Source organism: Brachyhypopomus gauderio, chromosome 16 (genome assembly GCF_052324685.1).
Source record: "Brachyhypopomus gauderio isolate BG-103 chromosome 16, BGAUD_0.2, whole genome shotgun sequence".
NCBI classification, from domain to species: Eukaryota; Metazoa; Chordata; class Actinopteri; order Gymnotiformes; family Hypopomidae; genus Brachyhypopomus; species Brachyhypopomus gauderio.
Genome location: NC_135226.1, coordinates 16,509,283 through 16,533,439, shown reverse-complemented (window position 1 = coordinate 16,533,439; position 24,157 = coordinate 16,509,283). Strand labels below are relative to the sequence as shown.

General features: G+C 41.9%; 3 protein-coding genes across 3 annotated transcripts; all 3 read right to left on the bottom strand.

The window, feature by feature from the left end:
- Positions 1-2,240: 2,240 nt before the first annotated feature.
- LOC143477382 (olfactory receptor 4B13-like) lies at positions 2,241-3,173 on the bottom strand. Its single transcript, XM_076975963.1, has one exon. It carries the CDS (start codon positions 3,171-3,173, stop codon positions 2,241-2,243), a length of 933 nt encoding a protein of 310 aa, XP_076832078.1.
- Positions 3,174-14,248: 11,075 nt separating this feature from the next.
- On the bottom strand, positions 14,249-15,187 carry LOC143477381 (olfactory receptor 4E1-like). Its single transcript, XM_076975962.1, has one exon. The coding sequence runs from the start codon at positions 15,185-15,187 to the stop codon at positions 14,249-14,251; it is 939 nt and encodes a 312-aa protein (XP_076832077.1).
- Positions 15,188-20,169: 4,982 nt separating this feature from the next.
- Positions 20,170-21,111, bottom strand: LOC143477379 (olfactory receptor 4S1-like). The gene has a single exon (XM_076975961.1). The coding sequence runs from the start codon at positions 21,106-21,108 to the stop codon at positions 20,170-20,172; it is 939 nt and encodes a 312-aa protein (XP_076832076.1). The 5' UTR covers positions 21,109-21,111.
- Positions 21,112-24,157: the final 3,046 nt, after the last annotated feature.

Genomic DNA, 24,157 nt, shown 5'->3' with positions numbered 1-24,157 from the left:
CTTCTCTCCTTAACCCTCCCCCACTCCTCCTTCATCCCTTCTTACTCCTGAGATTGCAGTATCTCTAACCTTCTTTCTACCCTCTCTACTCAGATAATATCCATCAACTCCTGACTTCCAGCAATGCCCACTGGATCCAATTAACCATCATCTCCATCTCCTTCACCATTAACTCCTTCATTTCAGGTCATGTAGTTTCGGGGGACACTACGTTGTGGATGACATATGACAAGAACTGTAAAGACATAGACTTTACTTAAATACATGAACATAACCAAGACACACAACATTAAGAAGAAAAGCAAAAGCACATACTCATAGATAGACACAGACAAAGGTAACCACATACACCAACAGGCCCGGGGGAGGGGCTGTACCATGACTGAGCCCTGCCCCCAATAATAATAATAATAGAATTTTATTTATAAGCGCCTTTCAGGACACACAAGGACACTTTACAGGAAAATAAACAAGAGAGTTTATATAAAAACTATAATGGATTAGAAAAATGACCACAAATTTAAAATAAATAAATAAACATTAGAAAGAAGAAGCAGATGAGAAAAGAGTCCCAAGGGGAGCATTCTCCAAGATTGCCCAGTGCCCAGCAGTCTGACCCCAGACCAGCAACGAAGGGTGAGACTAGAGCATGGAGCACCATCACTATGAAACTCTGATCAGCCTCCCTCGGGGAGAGGCCTGTCAACGTACCAGCCTCCCCACCACCACATAAATTTATACCTCCAGATGTAGGAAGAGTGCCCTCTGCATCAAGTACGACCCCACTGACCAAGCACACATACTTTTTGTCCCCCTCCCTCAGGCAGGAGGTTGTAGAGCATAAAGTATAGACTGAGGAATAGCTTAATTCCAGAAATGTATAGCTCAAAATAATATCCGGCACACTGACATTTTACCACACAGTCACTTTACCAATATCAAAATTGGCTCAGATTTTCTAAAATAAGACTGGGGTAACTGCAGACCTTGGGTACTCAATTTTGTTCCACCTCATGTACCAATGACATATCTTGTCCTATCCTAAAATGTCCTACCTGGGAACATGGGAGGGGGACATTATTTGTCTCTAGCTGTGCTTCCCTTTTGACCTCCGTTTGGGACAGTTAAATAAAATTGCGTTTTGAAACCTAAACAAATTAAAGCATTATCCAACAGAATAGATGCTAGACAAAGGCTACATATTAAAAACCATTTCATGCATCTGCTTTCATCTGAAGGTTTTAAAAATGTATTTATCTATTATTAAACTGTACCTTTTTGGAGGAGAATTGTCCTTGAACATCAAGTGATGGTGCTTCATTACTTTTCTGTATCATGTCTTTATGACCATCGCTCTATTGATATAGCAAGCTTAGCACATAGAAACCCGAGGAAATTACCAAAGCACTAACCAAGACCAAGAACACGAGGAGGCATTGCCGTGGGATCCTTCACACCAGGGAGGGGGAAACCATGAAAAGGTAAATTGGCAAATTGTAATTTTGTTTATGGCAGGGTCTGACTATAGTCATACAACTATCAAAGAATAAATGGTGGTATTGCTCTTTGATTGAATACTCTCATATACAATTGCTATTTGAAACACTTTTAGAGGCCATTTAAAGCTGTTGTAATCAATTTTAATGTCATTGATATGAAACCATTCTCTTCTTTCAATCCTTGGTTTGTTTCAAAACTTTTCTCCAAAATCCTTCTATCCACAGGCATGTTGACTGACAGGAAGGGAGGACCACCTTCACAGAAGACATTTCCTACATGATGAATACAGGCAGACTGTTGTAATTCTTTTGTTAGAGTAAGTGTTTCAGTTAAAGTATTAACATAGACAAAGAGCATAAAAAATTTATATAAATGCAAATATTAAAGTTAAAAGTATTCTGATGTAATGCGATTATACTTTTAAGAATGTTTCATGAAAAATAAATATTACTTTAACAGTAACCTCTATTGCATGGTTGTAAAGGTGAATACGGCAGGCTATTTTAAAACTATGAATTAAAACAGTTCTTGGGCAATAAAAAAGCTCACTGCCAAATTCTGATTTGAATTATCTTTGTGCCTACTGTTCATATGACACAAAGCACACAGGGCTCTGCCTTCTCATCATTACACGGTACATCTATTCTCTGTCGCTTTAACGTATGTCCATTTTGTGCTTGAATTTCCCACTCGTGGGATCAATAAAGTGAATTGAATTGAATGTTTTACTGTTATCAATATCAACTCACAGCTTTAAGTCTGTGGTTGTACATTTTCACAAACCGCTGTTGTATCTTACTGAGGTTTATTCCATATATTATAGGGTTTAGGAGAGCAGGTGCAACAAGATACTCCATACCCAAGATATTGCGAAGAGCTTGCAGCCCCTGGCTTTTGCCATAGCGAGAATACATGACATCAAAGATTAGGGAGACACTGAAATTCATGAGGGTGATTAAATGGGGAATGCATGTCTGCATGAATTTAACCCTCCCTGTCTTGGACCACAAGCAAGCTCTGATGATGTGAATATATGACACAATAATGAGCACAGCTTGGGAAACATGAGACAAAATGAGGAAGTACCCATACACATTGTTCAGAATCACATCTGTGCAAGACAACTTAACGACCTCCCAATTAGAGCAGTACAGCTTGTCAATGTCATTACCACATAAAACCAGCCTTGCTGTCAACACTGCCCCGATGGATGTTTGCAAAAAGGACATGAGCCAACTAAAAGCCAGTAGCTTCATAACCTTCTGATGTGTCATAATAGTGAAATATTCCAAAGGCTTACAAATGGCTACATATCTGTCATATGCCATGACAGTTAAACATGTGAACTCACACAAAGTATAAAAGACAATAAAATATATTTGTATCAGGCATGCTGTGTATGAAATAACACGGATATCTGATAAAAGATCATAAAGGATCTTTGGATAAAAAGCAGAAGCACCACACATTCCATTAACAAACAAATTGCATATGAACAGATACATAGGTTCATGAAGTGTCTTATCCAGAATAATTGTTATGACTAATGCTGAATTTACCAGGACAGTCACAGTGTAGACAACAAGACCAAATCCAAAGTAAATCTGTTTGTTTGTTCTTGTGTCATTTAGTCCATGAAGGACAAATGTGAACTCTGCAGAAGAATTTTCCATCACTCCTTTTCAGTATATTTGGAAACAAATCCAGATGTCAAGTTAAAAAAAAAAATTACAACCTCATTTGCTGTAAAAGAAAACAATTATAATCCCTAAATGGTTTCTTTGTGTAGCAATTTGTCTATCTGCTTAAAATGTCCACAGTCACTCATCATTTGTTAGTATGCTCATAGTTCCATCAACACTTACTTTTCTGTTTTCCATACCTGGTGCCCTCAGTTATATATACAGTTTTTTTGTCGACTGCCATACAGATCATGTGTAAAAACTCCCTGAAGATTCTAATTACTCTAGTATTGACCCAGTGATGCAACTACCTCTATCAATCTTATTTGTGTCTTAAACCACTTTGGGGCTAAATGAATGGGTTCTTGTGGATAACCCTAAAAACCACTTCCGCACTATTGTGGACCACTTTGGTGCAAAATGAATGCATTCTTGTAGATAACCCTAAAAAACCACTTCTGCACTATTCTGGACCACTTTGGTGCTAAATGAATTGGTTCTTGTGTATAAACCTAAAAAACCACTTCTGCACTGTTGTGGACCACTTTGGTGCTAAATGAATGGGTTATTGTAGATAACCCTAAAAAACCACTTCTGCACTATTCTGGACCACTTTGGTGCTAAATGAATTGGTTCTTGTGGATAACCCTAAAAACCACCTTCTGCACTTTTGTGGACCACATTGGGGCTAAATGAATGGGTTCTTGTGGATAACCCTAAAAAAACACTTCTGCACTATTTAAACCACTTTGGGGCTAAATGAATGGGTTCTTGTGGATAACCCTAAAAACCACTTCCGCACTATTGTGGACCACTTTGGTGCAAAATGAATGCATTCTTGTAGATAACCCTAAAAAACCACTTCTGCACTATTCTGGACCACTTTGGTGCTACATGAATTGGTTCTTGTGTATAAACCTAAAAAACCACTTCTGTACTATTTAAACCACATTGGGGCTAAATGAATGGGTTCTTATGGCTAACCCTAAAAAACCACTTATGCACTATTGTGGACCACTTTGGTGCAAAATGAATGCATTCTTGTAGATAACCCTAAAAAACCACTTCTGCACTATTCTGGACCACTTTGGTGCAAAATGAATGCATTCTTGTAGATAACCCTAAAAAACCACTTCTGCACTATTGTGGACCACTTTGGTGCTAAATGAAAGGGTTATTGTAGATAACCCTAAAAAACCACTTCTGCACTATTGTGGACCACTTTGGTGCTAAATGAATGGGTTATTGTGGATAACCCTAAAAACCACTTTCTGCACTTTTGTGGACCACATTGGGGCTAAATGAATGGGTTCTTGTGGATAACCCTAAAAAACCACTTCTGCACTATTTAAACCACTTTGGGGCTAAATGAATGGGTTCTTATGGATAACCCTAAAAAACCACTTCTGCACTATTGTGGACCACTTTGGTGCTAAATGAATGGGTTCTTATGGCTAACCCTAAAAAACCACTTCTGCACTATTTAAACCACTTTGGGGCTAAATGAATGGGTTCTTATAGCTAACCCTAAAAAACCACTTATGCACTATTTAAACCACTTTGGGGCTAAATGAATGGGTTCTTGTGGATAACCCTAAAAACCACTTCCGCACTATTGTGGACCACTTTGGTGCAAAATGAATGCATTCTTGTAGATAACCCTAAAAAACCACTTCTGCACTATTCTGGACCACTTTGGTGCTAAATGAATTGGTTCTTGTGGATAACCCTAAAAACCACCTTCTGCACTTTTGTGGACCACATTGGGGCTAAATGAATGGGTTCTTGTGGATAACCCTAAAAAACCACTTCTGCACTATTTAAACCACTTTGGGGCTAAATGAATGGGTTCTTGTGGATAACCCTAAAAACCACTTCCGCACTATTGTGGACCACTTTGGTGCAAAATGAATGCATTCTTGTAGATAACCCTAAAAAACCACTTCTGCACTATTCTGGACCACTTTGGTGCTAAATGAATTGGTTCTTGTGTATAAACCTAAAAAACCACTTCTGTACTATTTAAACCACATTGGGGCTAAATGAATGGGTTCTTATGGCTAACCCTCAAAAACCACTTATGCACTATTGTGGACCACTTTGGTGCAAAATGAATGCATTCTTGTAGATAACCCTAAAAAACCACTTCTGCACTATTCTGGACCACTTTGGTGCAAAATGAATGCATTCTTGTAGATAACCCTAAAAAACCACTTCTGCACTATTGTGGACCACTTTGGTGCTAAATGAATGGGTTATTGTGGATAACCCTAAAAACCACCTTCTGCACTTTTGTGGACCACATTGGGGCTAAATGAATGGGTTCTTGTGGATAACCCTAAAAAACCACTTCTGCACTATTTAAACCACTTTGGGGCTAAATGAATGGGTTCTTATGGATAACCCTAAAAAACCACTTCTGCACTATTGTGGACCACTTTGGTGCTAAATGAATGGGTTCTTATGGCTAACCTTAAAAAACCACTTCTGCACTATTTAAACCACTTTGGGGCTAAACGAATGGGTTCTTATAGCTAAAAACCACTTATGCACTATTTAAACCACTTTGGGGCTAAATGAATGGGTTCTTGTGGATAACCCTAAAAACCACTTCCGCACTATTGTGGACCACTTTGGTGCAAAATGAATGCATTCTTGTAGATAACCCTAAAAAACCACTTCTGCACTATTCTGGACCACTTTGGTGCTAAATGAATTGGTTCTTGTGGCTAACCCTAAAAAACCACTTCTGCACTATTGTGGACCACTTTGGTGCTAAATGAATGGGTTATTGTAGATAACCCTAAAAAACCACTTCTGCACTATTCTGGACCACTTTGGTGCTAAATGAATTGGTTCTTGTGGATAACCCTAAAAACCACTGTCACGTCCAGCCCCTCCCTCCTCCCTGGTCCCGCCTAGCTCCCCGCTCCCATTCGTTCCTCCCTCTGTCTGTCACGCCCCCCTCGTTAGTGCCCACACACCTGAGTCTCGTTTCACCGTCTTGTCTCTGTGTATAAAGAACCCCGAGTGTTTCATTCCCTTGTCGGTCATTCCCTGTACGTGAGTCCCTCGCTGTTCCTCTGTTTTGCCTTTGGTCCGTTCATGCTATTGTCCTTGTGTATAAGTCCCTCGTTTTTCCTTTTGCCCTGCTTCATAGTCTGGTTATGTTATAGTTCTTGTTCTCCCTCTCTGCTTCTTTCTTAGCCTTCGTTTGTTTTGTTTCCCATGTTCAGCGCGTATGTTTTCCTTGTGCATACCCCTAGTCTTCTGTAATCTTTTGTACTTCCGTGTCTCATTGTTTGCTTAGTTTAAGTTTACGGTTGTGTTATCCCTGTATCATATGTTCTTCCCCTCCGTATGCTTACATAGTTCTCAGGTTGTTATGGTCTATACATTCACGTTTCCCTGTTGGTTAGCTTACCTGTTTAGTTGGTGTCCTCTCCCTATTGTTTAGTATTGTCCCTCTGTGTTATATTTGTGTTTGTTACTTTCCTATTAAACCCCCCTGAATATTGCACTTGCGTCACTCCTGCTACCTCCTGCCCCCGTGAAACGTTACAGAATGACCGACCCTAAAAATATGACGCAGCAAGAACCATGTACTTCCCGCAATCCCGTAGTTCCCGGAGAAAGTGATTATTTTTTATCCAGTCTAGATAACCTGCAGGCCTTACTGGTCAAGGACTCGAAGGGAAAATACATTGCCCTACCATCGCTGGCCCCCTGCCCTGAGGAGTACGATGGGGAGACCATGCCTGCTGACTACTTTGTCATGCAATGTACACTTTACATCCGAATGTTAACTTGCCCTCCGCCACCTGAGGATATACTGGTTTTATTTATGCGTTCTCTCCTAAGAGCCAAGGCCCTCGAGTGGGCGAACTTAATATTATCTCAGCGCATGACTGAAGCCTTAACTGTTGAGGGGTTTTTTAAGTATATGCGCGCCAGGTTCGCTGGAGTCACTATACGGCCCTCCTCCCATCAGATTGGGGGACAAGCGGCGGGGGCATTCCCCAAAGGATTTTTTGCGGGTGGTTGTGCCCAAACCCGCGGTCCCCAATAGGCCTACTCCATCAGCCGTGTGGGAGGAATCGGGGACCGCAAGGACGGCGCCTGCCCTACGTCCCTGGGCTCCGAGGATACCACACCGGTGCTCCCGACCCCAGATGACGTTGGCACGGTGGCCCCGCCCTCCGGTGACGTCGGCGCAACGGCCTCCCTGCCTGGTGACGTTGGTCCAGCTGCTCCGTCCCTCAACGACGACGTCGGCCCAGCTGCTCTGACCCCTGACGACGACGCGGTCCCTACGTCTCCGGCTCCTGCAGGCAGCACCGGCCCTGCATTCCTGCCTGTTCCAAGTGAGACCTGCCCGGTGTCGCCTGCTCCCGATGACGTCAGTGCGACGGCACCGGCCCCAGATGACGTCAGTGCGACGGCACCGCCCCCCGATGACGTCAGTGCGACGGCACCGCCCCCCGATGACGTCAGTGCGACGGCACCGCCCCCCGATGACGTCAGTGCGGCGGCACCGCTCTCCGATGACTGTACTCCGGCGGCACCTCCGGTCCCTGCGGCCCGACGGCCGGTCTCTGCGGCCCGCCGCCCGGCCTCCCTAGTCCCTGACGGCGGCGACGCCTGCCCGGCGAGCCCGGTCCCTGACGGCGGCGACGCCTGCCCGGCATCCCCGCCTGCTCCAGACGGCGACAACGCCTCTGCTGCCTCAGCCCCCGATGACGTCTGCACGGCGGTCGCGCCCCACAATGACGTCTACACGGCGGCCGTACCCCCCGATGTCATCCGCACAGCTGCCTCAGGCCCTGTTGACACCCCTGTCCCCGCGACCCTGGAGAGGTCGCCCGCGCCGGCTGCTGTCCCCGCGACCCTGGAGAGGTCGCCCGCGCCGGCTGCTGTCCCCGCGACCCTGGAGGGGTTGTCCACGTCAGTTCCTGTTCCCGCTGCCCGTCGGCAGTCCACGCCAGTTCCTGTCCCCACGACCCTGGAGAGGTCGCCCGCGCCGGCTGCGGCTCCCGCTGCCCGCCAGCGGACCCCGCCTGTTCCCGCTGCCCGCCAGCGGACCCCGCCTGTTCCCGCTGCCCACCAGCGGACTCCGCCTGTTCCCGCTGCCGACCAACAGGCCTGGTCGCTCCCTGCGACCCGTCACCTGGCCTCCCAGTTCCCTGCGGCCCCTCCTCCGGCCTCCCCGGTCTCCGCTGTCCTTCAGCCGGACCAGCCGGCACCCCTGGACCCTTCCCCGGCTCCCGTGGACACTCCACCGGCTCAGCCGATTCCCCAGGACGCTTCTCAGCATACGCCAGCCCCTACAGAGACTACTTTGCCCGCCTGTGGGCCTGGGACTAATTCTATGCCTTTCTGTGTACATACTCGCCCCTTGGTTGATCCTGTTTTGCACACACCTGTGTTCCCCTTTTTGCCCTGTCCCCTTCCTGGTTTCCTGTTGGTCCCCGTTCCTGTGTGCGTGTCTGTCCGCGTCCGCGTGCCCGTCCCTGTGTCCGTCCTTGGTGGTGTCCTTCATGTCCCTGTCCCTGTCTCTGTTCCCCAGATCATCACCCACTTTGTTCCCGTCCCCATCTCCGTCGTCCTCCGCCTGTTTGCCTCCGCGCCTCAGTCCTCCCTGGTGTCCAGTCCTGTGCCCTTGACCCCGTCTTGTCCAGCCCCCTTGGTCTCGCCCCCTGTGTCGACCCCCTGTCCTGTCTTGTCTGGCCCCGTTCCCATGTCGCCACCCGTTCCTTGTCCTGGTCCTCCCATGCGTCCGGTGTCCTGGCCGTTGTGTCCGTCCTACCCCGTGTCTGTTGTCCCTGCCCCGGCCTCGCCCTCTCGTTTCCCTCTGTGTCGTGGTGTCTCTGTCCCCAGCGTCTGTCTGGCCCTCCCTGGTTGGCGTGCCCCGGAGTTGCACGCCTTGAGGGGGGGTTATGTCACGTCCAGCCCCTCCCTCCTCCCTGGTCCCGCCTAGCTCCCCACTCCCATTCGTTCCTCCCTCTGTCTGTCACGCCCCCCTCGTTAGTGCCCACACACCTGAGTCTCGTTTCACCATCTTGTCTCTGTGTATAAAGAACCCCGAGTGTTTCATTCCCTTGTCGGTTATTCCCTGTACGTGAGTCCCTCGCTGTTCCTCTGTTTTGCCTTTGGTCCGTTCATGCTATTGTCCTTGTGTATAAGTCCCTCGTTTTTCCTTTTGCCCTGCTTCATAGTCTGGTTATGTTATAGTTCTTGTTCTCCCTCTCTGCTTCGTTCTTAGCCTTCGTTTGTTTTGTTTCCCATGTTCAGCGCGTATGTTTTCCTTGTGCATACCCCTAGTCTTCTGTAATCTTTTGTACTTCCGTGTCTCATTGTTTGCTTAGTTTAAGTTTACGGTTGTGTTATCCCTGTATCATATGTTCTTCCCCTCCGTATGCTTACATAGTTCTCAGGTTGTTATGGTCTATACATTCACGTTTCCCTGTTGGTTAGCTTACCTGTTTAGTTGGTGTCCTCTCCCTATTGTTTAGTATTGTCCCTCTGCCCTCTGTGTTATATTTGTGTTTGTTACTTTCCTATTAAACCCCCCTGAATATTGCACTTGCGTCACTCCTGCTACCTCCTGCCCCCGTGAAACGTTACAACCACCTTCTGCACTTTTGTGGACCACATTGGGGCTAAATGAATGGTTTCTTGTGGATAACCCTAAAAAACCACTTCTGCACTATTTAACAAGCTTTGTTTCATTGTAGTGCATTCACATATAGACATGAAGAGAATTCTAAATGCATTTCGGACGAATACATGTATTACTGAATGTTTTAATTTGTGTGGCAATTATTGATTTTCATGCTGTTTTATTAAGCATAAATAACAATTAATAACAATTTCCAGAATGATCAAGACAGCTGAGCTGAAATGCATGAATTTGTAGTTGTAACGTGTAGCGCGTTACGGAGCATGGAAGCGGCCACAAACGCTGAGGAGAGCAAGATTTAATAAGGGGAATTACATAGTCAAAGTCATAGGTATAGGCAGGGGTCATAACGGGTGAGCCATCCAGATTAGACAGATACAGAGGCATGATAAAACAGACAGTAATGAAACAAGGCAGAGTAACACAGAACAAGGAGCAGACAACAGAGATAGCGATTACCACAAGGCAGCAAAGACAGAACATAGATGCACAAAGGAACTATAAACTACAAATAACAGACCAAGGACTAGGGAAACACAGGGACTATAAGTACACGGAACTACACTAGAAACAGGTGAAAACAATGACGACATGGGCGTGGCAGACAGCGGGAAGCTATGGTAACAAGCAAGGAACAACACAGACACGAGGAGCAGGGACACTGGAGTGACAGCTAGGAGAGGGGGGAGTAGCCCTAAGTGACAGTAGTCCCTGATAGATCTCAAAGTAGTTACCCAGACAGGATATAAAAAGTGGCTTAATTAAACAAATAGCTTACATCAGCTTTAATACATGTGATTCTCTTGTTTGGCGGTACCTTGCCCAAAAAAGTAACACTTTAAAAGAGACAGAGACCATTTGTGATGGAAATTTGTTTATTTGATGATGAATCTATAATTTAGTTCATGATTTAATGTCTCTATAAAATAAGGTCTAGTTGCACATCTCCCAGCCCTAAGTGGAAAGTTTGCCTAGGTACATGGACAGGAACTGTGCCAAATTAGGCCTAGTTCAGACATGTGCCATAAACTACTGAGCTTCCACAGAGGGCAATGTAGGAGTATAAAGGAGAGAAAGTGCCATAAGCAGCGCTGTCCTACCACCTTCACATGAGCTGAGGGTCCCACCACTGAGGAGCCTATACAGTGCGACTTCTCCAGATTAATCTGAGAGGAGCGCTACAGACATTTGAACCATGATTTATTCTTGTATTGTGGTATAGAGGTTCATCCGGTAAGATGTTGCCCTGAAGTGCCCTGCAAAAGACGTTGATCTGCTAAGCGGTTCTCTAATGAACCCAGGTCCAGATCTGCAATGGTGAGTGAACCATACTAGGGTTAGTGTCCCATACTGTTCGAGTTACTTCTACTTCAGAGAAAAGTCCTGAAACTGCTGTATCATTTGAAATACCTCCTGAATATAAAGATCTACGAGCAGTGTTTAGTAGAGAAAAGGCCACCATGATACCTCAACACTGGCCATATGACTGTATGACTGAGTTAAACAAAGGCGTTACCATCCCCAAGGCCAGCATCTACCCCCTCACCCAAAAGGAAGAACGGTCTATGGAAGAATACATCACCTTGAAATAAGCATTTATATGCCCCTCCACTTCTCTCCTGGCTTCTGGTTTCTTTTTCTAAGAAAGAAAAATGGAAGACTATACCCTTGTATTGATTATAGAAGACTAAATAAAATAGCTAAGAAATATCATTATCTCTTACCACTCATATCTGCAGCCAAGAGGCCTCGATTACAATCTTATTTCATCCAGGTAAAGATGCAACAAAATGTAATTCATATCGTCCATCAGTTGAATGCTGATGTAAAAAATTTTACTAAAATACTGGCCATACGATTGATTAGTCACTCATCACTAGTATCATCTCAACAGACCAAACATACCACAATTCTCCTGTCTGAATCTTGTTCCATCCACAGGAAGAAGAGGGTGTGCACCCAAAATAACAAAGTAAGGGTGGAATGAAGTGTGACATATGAACTTAAATGTTTTCTAGAGCAAGTGTGCACAGCAAATTATGGAGGCTTCAATTATACCTCTCACATTGTGCATTTCCCTGTGGTCTGACATGGAGTCACGTGTATCTTTTAAACCCCTATAACCTGCACAATTGAACAACTTCAATATCAAAATTGTGACTATGTGGCCATGCTATAGCTAGGAGGAATTCTGAACAATGCAGTAGCCAAGCCTTCAGACCTACCTCCTATCATAACCATTCCATGGTTCCTGCCCATCCCGGCCTCCCGGAAAATATATGTTTGGAAAATGTTTTGACAATTGCCTAGGAAAACTAGACAGACAAAGTCTTGTTAGGTCTTTAGGCTTGTTGGTGCACTTGTGTGCTCTGTTTCACTGCCTGTGTTGGTCTCCCATATCTCTGTGTGCCCCTAGTGATACTCACTTTTCTCATGTTTTGTGGAAGTCGCCAACCAGAGACGCTGTAAAGCCTGGTTTATACTTTCGCGAGCGACCGTAGCGCGCGACTCCGCCCACCTCGCGCGACCCTGCGCGAGCGGTGTAGGCGTTTATACTTTCGCGAAAGGTTTTCATTTCAGGTTTGAAAAGTGCTGGAATTTAGGCTAAAGTACATTAAAATGTTGAAATTACGTTAACAAATACGAGCCTCTTGTAATTCCAGGACGAAACATGAGAGAACGTGAAGACGTTAAGATTGGGCGTTTTGAAAATAAACCACCATTAAATAATGTGATAAAAAAGGGAATTATTTCGAATCATTTCGAGTATATGTATTAATATTTAACTTAATTATGTTTATCGTGCTGGAAAATATTGAAATGGACCTTGAAAGTGCCGTACAAATGCTTTAATTCCACGTTGTAAAGGTGTATGAACCCTGCAAACATGACTTTGTTGATCGCGCTGAAGCGCGGCGCACAAAATTCGAGAGGTGCACGACCTCGCGCCGCGACAGCGCGCGAGGCCCTCGCGCACGGGCGGAGCCACAGCGATTACGTCATTTTCGCCGCGCGGACCCTCGCGCCGCTCGCGGCGCGTCAAGTATAAACCAGGCTTAAGGAGAGCCTCACTTCATGCTTTGTGTTGTTGCTATTGTTTCTATTGTTGCTGTAGTTTGTGAACAATATATCTACTCATTTATCAGTGCTGGAGCAATTTGTGGGTTATTTATCAGGCTTCCATGATCTTCTACTATTACAGCAATTTTCCTTTACCTTAGTACACAATTTACTTTCTTTCTGTTACGCGCTTAAGCTATACTGGCTTGTAACATATTTTACCACAGGAATGATGTGTGGCAAGTCATTATTTCACAACAGTCGAGACTCACTGTGGAAGTTGTTTGTATATCCACAAAATTTCAGTGACAATGAAAGTCTACTCTCATGTGTAGGATAATAAACTATTTTATGTTAATCTAAAGCTGCCTCTATTCAAAGCTGATTTTGTCAAGAACTCCATTCTAGACCCTAGAACCTTCTAGGTTGTATTAATACTGTTGAGTAAAAATATAGTGCTGAGTAATAATTTTCTACTGGTCTACGTTGTGTGATATAGCAAGAACACTTTAGTTAGTACTTTTTCTAGGTAGAAACTGCAGTTTAACTTCATGGCAAGGAGACCCAAAACAGGCCCCGAGCATATTTTATTTCTTGCCTTAACCATTACCACTGTGATGCTGTGTACTGGTCATAGCTAGTGTAAAAGGTTGACTGAAGGATTATTTATAGCAACAGTACTGCCTTTTTTTCTTATTATGTGTTTAACCACTTCATAAATCTCCATGAAAAGCTGTTGTTCAGCCACTTTGAAGTAAGACACCCATTATCCATTTTCCCATCTGTGATTCTGTGGGCAGTGTCGAGGTCTATTTAAGAATGCTATGAACACATACTTATTATCTATCCCTAACTTGACATAGCCATACCTTTTCATCCTGGCTCAGCAAACGTGCAACCAACTATGCTGATCAGTCTTGGTCAAGCCGCCCTTGCACAACTATCCTAGACTTTTGTACAATACACCACTGATAAGTGAAAGTTCCGTTTAAGTCGTTTTTTAAAACAGAAATTGCTTTAGCACTTTAATGTTCAAATTAAGCAAAAGCTATTTTCATAATGGCACTGAAAAAAAAATTCAACTGAAACACCCACAGAGACAAAGACATAGTGTTCAGTAAATAGCTTACAGCTGCTGGCTATTCTCCTAGTTAGCAGCATTCTGTACAAATTCATTCAAGAATTAAAAGGCAAAAGACAAAGTTGATCACCCAATGACTGACACAACTAAGTAATATGATGATAATGAGCTTAATAATACAAGCAATTGGATCACATTCTCATTATAACATCTGATGGTACACAAAACCCCAAAATCAGCTCTGGCTCAATGTTGTGAGACCCAAACCAGATTTTGTCTGAACATTTTTAAAAACTGTTGCCGTATCTGGGATAAATTCAGTCCGTATATTATCGGGTTTAGGAGAGGAGGTACAACAAGATACTCTATACCCAAGATATTGCGCAGAGCTTGTAGCCCCTGGCTTTTGCCATAGCGAGAATACATGAGATCAAAGAGTAGAGAAAGAGCGAAATTGGTTAAAGTGATTAAGTGGGGGAAACATGTCTGCATGAACTTAACCTTCCCTGACTTGGACTGTAAACAAGCTCTGATGATATGAATATATGACACAATGATGAGCACAGTTTGAGAAAAATGAGAGAGTATTAGAAAGTATCCGTACAGGTTATTCACAATCACATCTGTGCAAGAGAGTTTAACAACCTCCCAATTAGAGCAGTACAGCTTGTCAATGTCATTACCACATAAGGGTAGCCGGATTGTCAGTGCCGTTCCAAGTACTGACTCTAGTATGGACAAGAGGCAGATAAAAATAAGCAGTTTTACAACCTTCTGGTGGGTCATAATACACAGATATTCTAAAGGTTTACAAATAGCTACATATCGATCATATGCCATGACTGTTAGACATGTGAATTCATACAAGGCATAAGAATAAATTGCCCAAATTTGTGTCATGCATGCTGTATATGAAATAACATGGGAATCTGATAAAAGATCAGCAAGGATCTTTGGATAGAAAGCAGAAGCACCACATATTCCATTAACAAACAAACTGCATATAAACAGATGCATAGGTTCATGAAGAGTCTGGTCCAGAATAACTGTTATAATTAGTAATAAATTGACCAACACCGTTGCAATATAGAAAACAAGACAAAATCCAAAGTACATGTGTGTGCTTGTCCTTGTATCGTTAAGTCCATGAAGCACAAACATGAACAATGCAGAGGAATTTTCCATCACTTGTATTCAGTATATCAAAACTAGATAAGCTATTTTAAAGTCTTTAAAATACATAATTCAAGCAATGGACATTAGTGTGCATTCTGCCCCAAAACCTGTTACCACTTGCCATTTTTATGGAAGATTCTTTTTCATATACGATTTGAGATTTGAGAATAAGTAAAACAGCACATATTTAAAATGAAGTTAGAGTCAACCTGATCAATAAATCAGGTTGGTCTTGAGAGTGAGCACTGAGAAACTGATGGTGCTCTGATCTTAAGTACCCTCCTTGTTTTCTCTTGCTTGCTCTGATTTTCCTAATTCACTTTTTCTCTGTATTTGCCATTAGATGTCGCTGCATCTACATTCATTGTCAAGAGCATGTGAAGGCCTTTCAATGTGTTGTGCAGAGGAAGGACCAGAAGATGGGACAGAACTGTTGCAAGGAGGAAAAGAAGGTTGCACAGGGGATGCAGGTTGAGGTGGGGTAGTTGCAGTTGCAGATGCTTTTTGGCGTCTCTGTTAGCCACTCGTGTGTCTCCATGTGACCTCTCTTTTCTGGAGGTGATGAAGTCTCCTCATCTACAGGACCATATGTTTGAGATTTGATTAGTGAAAGATTGAAATAATGTGACATTGACACAAACATAATATTTGAATTATAATTGCAAAACATCTCAAGTATGCCTCCTTTGTACAAATATAGGATTGTTTTCACACTGCAAAATGTGACACATTGATTAGTCAAAAAAGCTTATTTTTTAAAACCTTATTTTAAGTAGTTTTTGTCTTTTGAAAAACTGCCAATAGGTAAACATATTTTTATGTAAATTTATACAAAAAACCCTCAGCTACTTGAAACAGAATAATATTCTTGAACAATTTTAACTTATCAAGATGGTACTTTTTGCAGTGTGTCTCTTCCAAAAACACAATAGCCAAAACCGGCAAACAAAAATAGGACATTTAGGAAATCTTACCAGAAGAGATTTCAGAGTCATTACTCTGATCAAGAGTTATGTGTGCTGTAAACCTTTGCCATCTTTGCTTCTCAGTCAACAGAGTAAGTGAAATATGTGTGGTGACAGATTTTTATCCACATGTAGGTGGATACATAGGCCTACATAATCGTTATCATCATTGTTCACACTACCACCCATCACACCCATCCCTGTTTACTGTTACCTGGTACTGGCATATTTCGATCTAATGGCTGCAACAACAACATTTTAAAAATAAATATAGAACCCATCTCAGTTACCACCATTGTGTATATTTTTAATATTGTATTTGTCACAGTGAGGAGGCCGGGTCACCGCCAGAGGGCACGTGTCTCAGCTCACACTGCCTTACAACACACGCCCCTGAGCACCAAGTCACTCCTTCCATCCCAATCACCAGAATACTAGCACCTGTTCCCCATTATGTTGTGCACCCTTTTTATACCCGCAGGTCGTTCGGTCCAGTGCTGCACATTGCCCCGCTGGAAGCTCAACATTGGACCTTATTTCGTCCTTGTTTCTGGGCCTTGCTAAGTTGACTGCTTTGCAGTTGTTTTTCGGTTGGCTATTATTTGAATGCTCCATTTCTCGTGGAGAATATAGATCAGCTAGTAAACCCCACCTCCTGTGTCTTCCCTGAGACTGTTTCAGTTGAAAAATGTGATGAGTTTGCTATATTTTTTAGGGACAAGATTACTAGTATAAGGCAGAACATAGCAACAAGCACTAATAGACTATCAACCCTTATATCAGTTACTCAGCCTAACTTTAATATGTCTTATTTCCAAGAAGTTGACATGGTAACACTACTTGATGTGATTTCATCACTAAAATCCTCTACTTGTGAACTGGACCCTTTACCTACATGCTTTTTCAAGCAGGTTCTGAGCTCATTAGCAAATGAAGTTCTAACGATTGTTAATCAGTCTCTGCAATTGGGTGAATTCCCTAACTTTTTTAAAACAGCAATGGTTAAACCACTATTAAAGAACAGAAATCTTGATCCCACAATTCTCAATAATTATCGACCTATATCTAACCTTTCCTTTCTTAGCAAAATCATTGAAAAAGTTGTCAATCCAGTTGAATGATTATGTAAAAGTAAATCAAATAAATGACACTTTTCAATCTGGTTTCAGAGCTCTCCACAGCACTGAAACAGCCCTAGTAAAGGTAGTAAATGACTTGAGATTGAATAAGGATGCAGGCAAACTCTCAGTCCTTTTTCTGCTGGATTTAAGCACCGCTTTTAACACGGTTGATCATGAAATTCTTCTTGATCGACTACAGAGTTGGGTAGGCCTTAGTGGCTTAGTCTTAGACTGGTTTAGATCGTACCTAACTGGGCGTGATTACTATGTAGCATTAGGTACCTCTTCCTCCACACGTCAAAAAATAACTTGTGGCGTCCCCCAAGGATCAATTCTTGGGCCGTTACTATTCAACCTATATATGCTTCCGTTACCACATATCATTAATAAACATAGTATTAGTTATCATCAATATGCAGATGACACTCAACTTTACATTTCTCTAGAACCTAAGGCCCTAAAATCAATTTGCTCACTGTTTGACTGCATAGATAATATACAGACATGGATGTCTGACAATTTTCTGCAATTAAATAAACAGAAGACAGAGGTTCTTGTTCTTGGCAGTGATTCACAAAAGAATGATGTCCAGACCTATTTAAATCAAATGAATCTGAATGCCAGACAATGTGTTAAGAACCTGGGCGTCATCTTTGATAATGAGCTCAGCTTCAAATCACACATCATGACTACATGCAAGACAGCTTATTTTCACCTTCGAAACATTGCTAAGGTCCGAGATATGCTCACTCCTGCTGACAGTGAAAAACTTGTCCATGCATTTATCACATCAAGGCTAGATTATTGTAACGCTGTTCTATCTGCTCTTCCAAAGAGCTCTATTTCGCACCTACAGAGAGTTCAGAATGCGGCTGCAAGGGTTCTGACCCGCAGGAGAAAGGGAGATCATATTACACCTGCACTCCACTCACTGCACTGGTTACCTGTCAGCTTTAGGATAGATTTTAAGGTTCTAGTCATGGTTTTTAAATGTCTTCATGGTCTGGCCCCTCTTTACCTCAGTGAAATGATGGTTAGATATGTTCCAGTCAGGTCTCTGAGGTCTTCAAACAGTAATCTACTGGTGATTCCTAGATGCCGATTAAAGATTGGCGAGGGTGCTTTTAGCCACTATGGCCCAAAGCTCTGGAATTCTCTTCCTGAAGAGCTCAGAGCCATTTCATCCCTGAATAGTTTCAAGAACAGTCTCAAAACATTTCTGTTTAGATCTGCTTTTAGTTAAGAAACTCTAGTCTATTATTTTATAATTTGTCACTTTATTTAATTATTTCTTTTTATCTTTAATTTTAATATTTTATTTTTATCTTCTTATATTTACTTCCTCTTTAGATCTGCTATTTTAATTAGTTTTATTTATTTATTTACTTTTTTATTATATTGTTTACTTTACTTTTTTTTACATTTTATGTTATTTTACTTTAATTTCTTCTAACATTTTTTTTGCTGTAACAGTAAAAAAAAGTCCCTCCTGGTCTCTGACGGGTTGGCCACCCCTGCCCTAGACCATGACTGAAGTAGCTTTGAACAAGACAATAAACCCCCAGCTGCTTCCTGGGTGGCAGGCTAGGGCTATCTACCGCTCTGGGCATGTGTGTACCACAGCATCCTAGTGATCATGTGTGTGTTTTCTCATTGCACAGATTGCACAATATGGAAACTTAACATTTAACTTAATAATTATGCACACTTATGTTTTTCCTACGATAGACAAAACTAACATTCAGGTATAACATTGGAGATAAGGATCTCCAAAAACAAACAAAAAAAGTAAATGGAAATAAAGTCTTTGATGTTAATATTATCTGAGCATATCTGGACATTGATTTTATGCACAAATTGTCAATCTGTCATCTGTGTCACCAAACTGCATTTCATTGTGACAGCACACTCGTCTGTACATACACTCATAGGTGATTTTATAAATCCCTTAATTTTCAAGATATAGACAAATACTAGTTAAAAAAAGACAGCTGATCCCGAACTGCAAGTAAGCTGCTGTATTTTGTTGATGACCCTCATCTATTACTTCTACCTTTTTCATTCCTCCATCCGTCATTTGAAACTAATTTGACTTTTAATGTATACAAATTTAACATGATTATCAAATTATGATACAAATCACTTCATATGCACATCATAATGATAACTATAGTGATTCTTAGTTAGCAATGTGACAGTTTTTATTGTTACAATAGGCTTAGGTAAGACAATTCAAGTGTGTTCACAAACTTTAATTGCTAGATACATATTATTTTAACTGATGTGTATTATGATTTCTTGAATGTTTATTACTTGTACTGTACTTTTGCTTGGTACTCTACCTATTTTTTTTTAAGATGTATGGATGGATGGATGGATAAATAGATAGACAGATACTGTGTTTGAACACTGTGTTTCTAAGAACTTACTGAACAAACAAGGCAAAAAAAAAACTAGCTTTAAAATAAAAATACATGTTTGTTTTTGGAGTTCATAGAAAGTTTACACCAGAGGCTATATCTAAACTAGCAAGAAGCTTATTATAAAAGAAAGTTACTTTTAGAATTTAGAGAGGTGCCTAAATCACCAGTTATTCATTACATAGAAAAGAAAGTAAAAAAAAAAAACTACACATTTATTTAACAGAAGTTACAGTGGTTTTCCTAGTTCTGGAGACTAAGATAAGAGTCATTTGACAAATCTTATGAAGACCTCTGGCCCCAGCAGTTTTTAAAGAAGAGACATTATAGGATTCAAATTTGAAAAGCTCTTATAGCATGACATTTATGAGACAAAGCAAATACTGTATGTTCTTACCAGAAAACATCATAACCGTGTTCTGCTAAAACAAAGTCACTGTTTATTATGCACCTGCATCAAAATAGAACTAGTACTGGAACTAATCTCACCTCTGTCTTGGTGCTTTAGCATTATAGCCACACAGTTTTAGAAAGCTGTGACGTATCTGGGTCACTTTCAGTCCGTATATTAAGGGGTTTAGGAGAGGAGGAACAATGAGATACTCCATACCCAAAATATTGCGAACAGCTTGTGATCCGTCACTTTTGCCATAGCGAGAATATAAGCCATCAAAGAGCAAGGAAATGGTAACGTTTATGAGGGTAATTAAGTGGGGAACACATGTCTGCATGAATTTAATCCACTCTGTCTTGGACCGCAAAGAAGCTCTGATTATGTAAATATATGACACAACAATGAGCACAGCTTGGGAAAAATGAGAAAGTATCGTAAAGTATCCATACACATTATTCACAGTTACATCTGTGCATGACAGTTTCACAACCTCCCAGTTAGAGCAAAAAGTTTTGTCAATGTTGTTACCACAGAAGGGAAGTTGGGCTGTCAGTGTAATCCCAATAAGTGTCTCTAGTAAAACATAAAGCCAGGTACAAACCAGCAATTCTCCCACCTTCCTGTTCGTTATAATGGAATGATACTCCAAAGGTTTACAAATTGCTACATACCTGTCATATGCCATCACTGTAAGACATGTGAATTCACAAAATGCATAAGAGTAAACTGCAAATAACTGTGTCATGCATCCAATAAATGAAATAACATTAGAGTCTAGTAACAAATCTAGAAGGATCTTTGGATAGAAAGCAGAAGCACCATATATTCCATTAACAAACAAGTTGCATACAAACAGATACAATGGCTCATGTAACATTTTATCTAAAGCAATTGCAATTATTAGTGTAAAATTTGCAAAGAGAGTGAAAAGGTAAATCAAGAGACCAAATGCAAAGTAAATTTGTTTGTTGGTATTTGTGTCATTCAGTCCTTGGAGCACAAATATGATCTTTCGAGAAGAATTTTCCATTATTCAAAGTCGGTTTTTTTAGCATATGACAGCATCCCGTAAAAAAGCCACAGCCAACTCAAAGTTCGCAAACAGTAATTGTGATGCTGACATTTTTGTTCTCTGGTTTTATGCTCATGCACATGCCTGTCATGTGATATTAATAACATATAGAGTATGAAATCCTTGGAGAGACACCATACGGAAAAGCTTCCATGCAAGTTTATGATATTATTTTCTAAAATAGCTGTGATCCCTATGATCCCCCACCTCAAAATGTCTCACCCCCCTACACTTATCCTTTTCTGTTTATTTAACCCTCCTGTCGTGTTCGGGTCAAATCTGACCGATTTACAACTTAAACCACTCATAAATATTGTGTTTTACATCTGATTGCTGCAAGGCCTTATGCCATCCTCCACACTATGCACTGGAACATATAAAAGTGATGATCATCTTTTTCATTGAATTTTGAGTGTTTTAAACCAACGTTTTACATCTGTGTTGTTGCCGGTCAAGCGTGACCGTCACAGGAAATGAATGGGTATTCAGAATATATTCATCTATCAGACAGAAAACATCCCCATACACACTCACACACCTACACACACACCTACACACACAGACACACACACAGACACACACCCACACACACAGACACACACCTACACACACAGACACACACAGACACACACACACAGACACACACACACACACACACACCCACAGACACACACCTACACACACACACACACTCGCTCTCTCACACACACACGCACACCTATACACACACCTAAACACACACACACACACCTACACACACACACCTACACACACACACACCTACACACACACACACCTAAACACACACAGACACACCTAAACACACACAGACACACACACACACACCTATACACACACAGACACTCGCTCGCTCGCTCACTCACTCGCTCACTCACTCACTCGCTCACACACACACCTACACACATACAGACACACACATATACAGACACACACATATACAGACACACCTACACACACAGACACAGACACACACACACATGTTATGCCTATGTTTGCAAGGCCCCTCTGATCTGAGTGTGACATGCCACTCATGTGCATGAATTCACACACACACACACCTACACACACAGACACACATACACACACACCTACAGACACAGACACACACACGTTATGCCTATGTTTGCAAGGCACACTCTGATCTGAGTGTGATGAATTCACACACACACACACAGACACTCACTCGCTCGCTCACTCACTCGCTCACTCACACACACACCTACACACATACAGACACACACACACATGTTATGCCTATGTTTGCAAGGCCCCTCTGATCTGAGTGTGACATGCCACTCATGTGCATGAATTCACACACACACACACACCTACACACACAGACACACACACAGACACACACACAGACACACATACACACACACACCTACAGACACAGACACACACACATGTTATGCCTATGTTTGCAAGGCACACTCTGATCTGAGTGTGATGAATTCACACACACACACACACACACACACACGCGCACACACACACACTCACTCACTCACACACCTACACACACACCTAAACACACACAGACACACACACACTCACTCACTCACACACACACACACACCTACACACACAGACACACCTACACACACACCTACAGACACAGACACACACACGTTATGCCTATGTTTGCAAGGCACACTCTGATCTGAGTGTGACATGCCACTCATGTGCATGAATTCACATGCGCGCGTGCACACACACACACACACACACACACACACACACACACACACACACACACACACACTCACTCACTCACACACCTACACACACACCTAAACACACACACACACACACACACACACACCTAAACACACACAGACACGCACACACACACACCTACACACACACACACACACCTACACACACACACAGACACACCTACACACACACCTACAGACACACACATGTTATGCCTATGTTTGCAAGGTGGTGAAAAAAATTTTTGTGTGTTAAAACAGACCGGTCTCTAAAGACCGGGAACACTAAAGTAAAAAGCGTGAGGTCAACAAAACCGAAGGGTTAATGTTATGCTTCCCCTTATCTGTTCACCACCTGTTTTATTGTCACCTACTCACACACAGAAATTAACAGAACTTACATTAACAATAACACTTTGATGCCTACATTAAAATTCCTATCCTGGAACGTCCGGGGAGTCGGCTCACAGGCAAAAAAAACAAAAATATTAAATCACATTTCCAAACTAGCAGACATTTGCTTATTGCAAGAAACTCATCTATCCCCATCTGACAAAAACGCACTACACTTTAAACATTTTCACCAACCATTTTCAGCTACATACAATAGTAAACAAAGAGGAGTCTCCATAATAATTAAAAAAAATATCTCATTCACTCATAATACAACCATTGCAGACTCTGAAGGTCGCTATATTATTATTAACATAACAATTAACAATCAACCTCTAACAATATGCAACTTATATGGACCCAATATAGATAATCCAGATTTCTTCCATACCATCTTTACTACCTTAACCACAACTTTCGACCTACCTATTATTATAGGAGGAGACTTCAACTCCGTTATCAACCCATCTATTGACAGAAGTAACACTAACAACCGCATCTCACAGTCAACCGTTACCATAAACCAATTCATGGGTGATTTTGGTCTTTGTGATGGCTGGCGATTACAACACCCATCAGCAAGAGAATTCACATTTTACTCACCAGTTCACAAATCTTACAGCCGCATTGATTATTTTCTTTTTAGTAATTCACTTCTACCCAACATTACAAACACACAAATACATCCTATTATCATCAGCGATCATGCCCCAGTCACTTTTACACTACTCCTTGACAAACCAAACCCTAAGAACAGATGGCGTTTCAACACTTCCCTACTCAATGATACTCAGTTTAATACCCTTATTAAAAGAGAGTGGGCATCCTATCTGGAAATGAATGACTCTCCAAATTCATCCCCATCAATTCTCTGG

What these genes read in the sequence shown, in the direction of transcription:
- LOC143477382 (XM_076975963.1), bottom strand. Translation starts at nt 3,173, where the DNA reads ATGGAAAATTCTTCTGCAGAGTTCACATTTGTCCTTCATGGACTAAAT.
- LOC143477379 (XM_076975961.1), bottom strand. Translation starts at nt 21,108, where the DNA reads ATGGAAAATTCTTCTCGAAAGATCATATTTGTGCTCCAAGGACTGAAT.
- LOC143477381 (XM_076975962.1), bottom strand. Translation starts at nt 15,187, where the DNA reads ATGGAAAATTCCTCTGCATTGTTCATGTTTGTGCTTCATGGACTTAAC.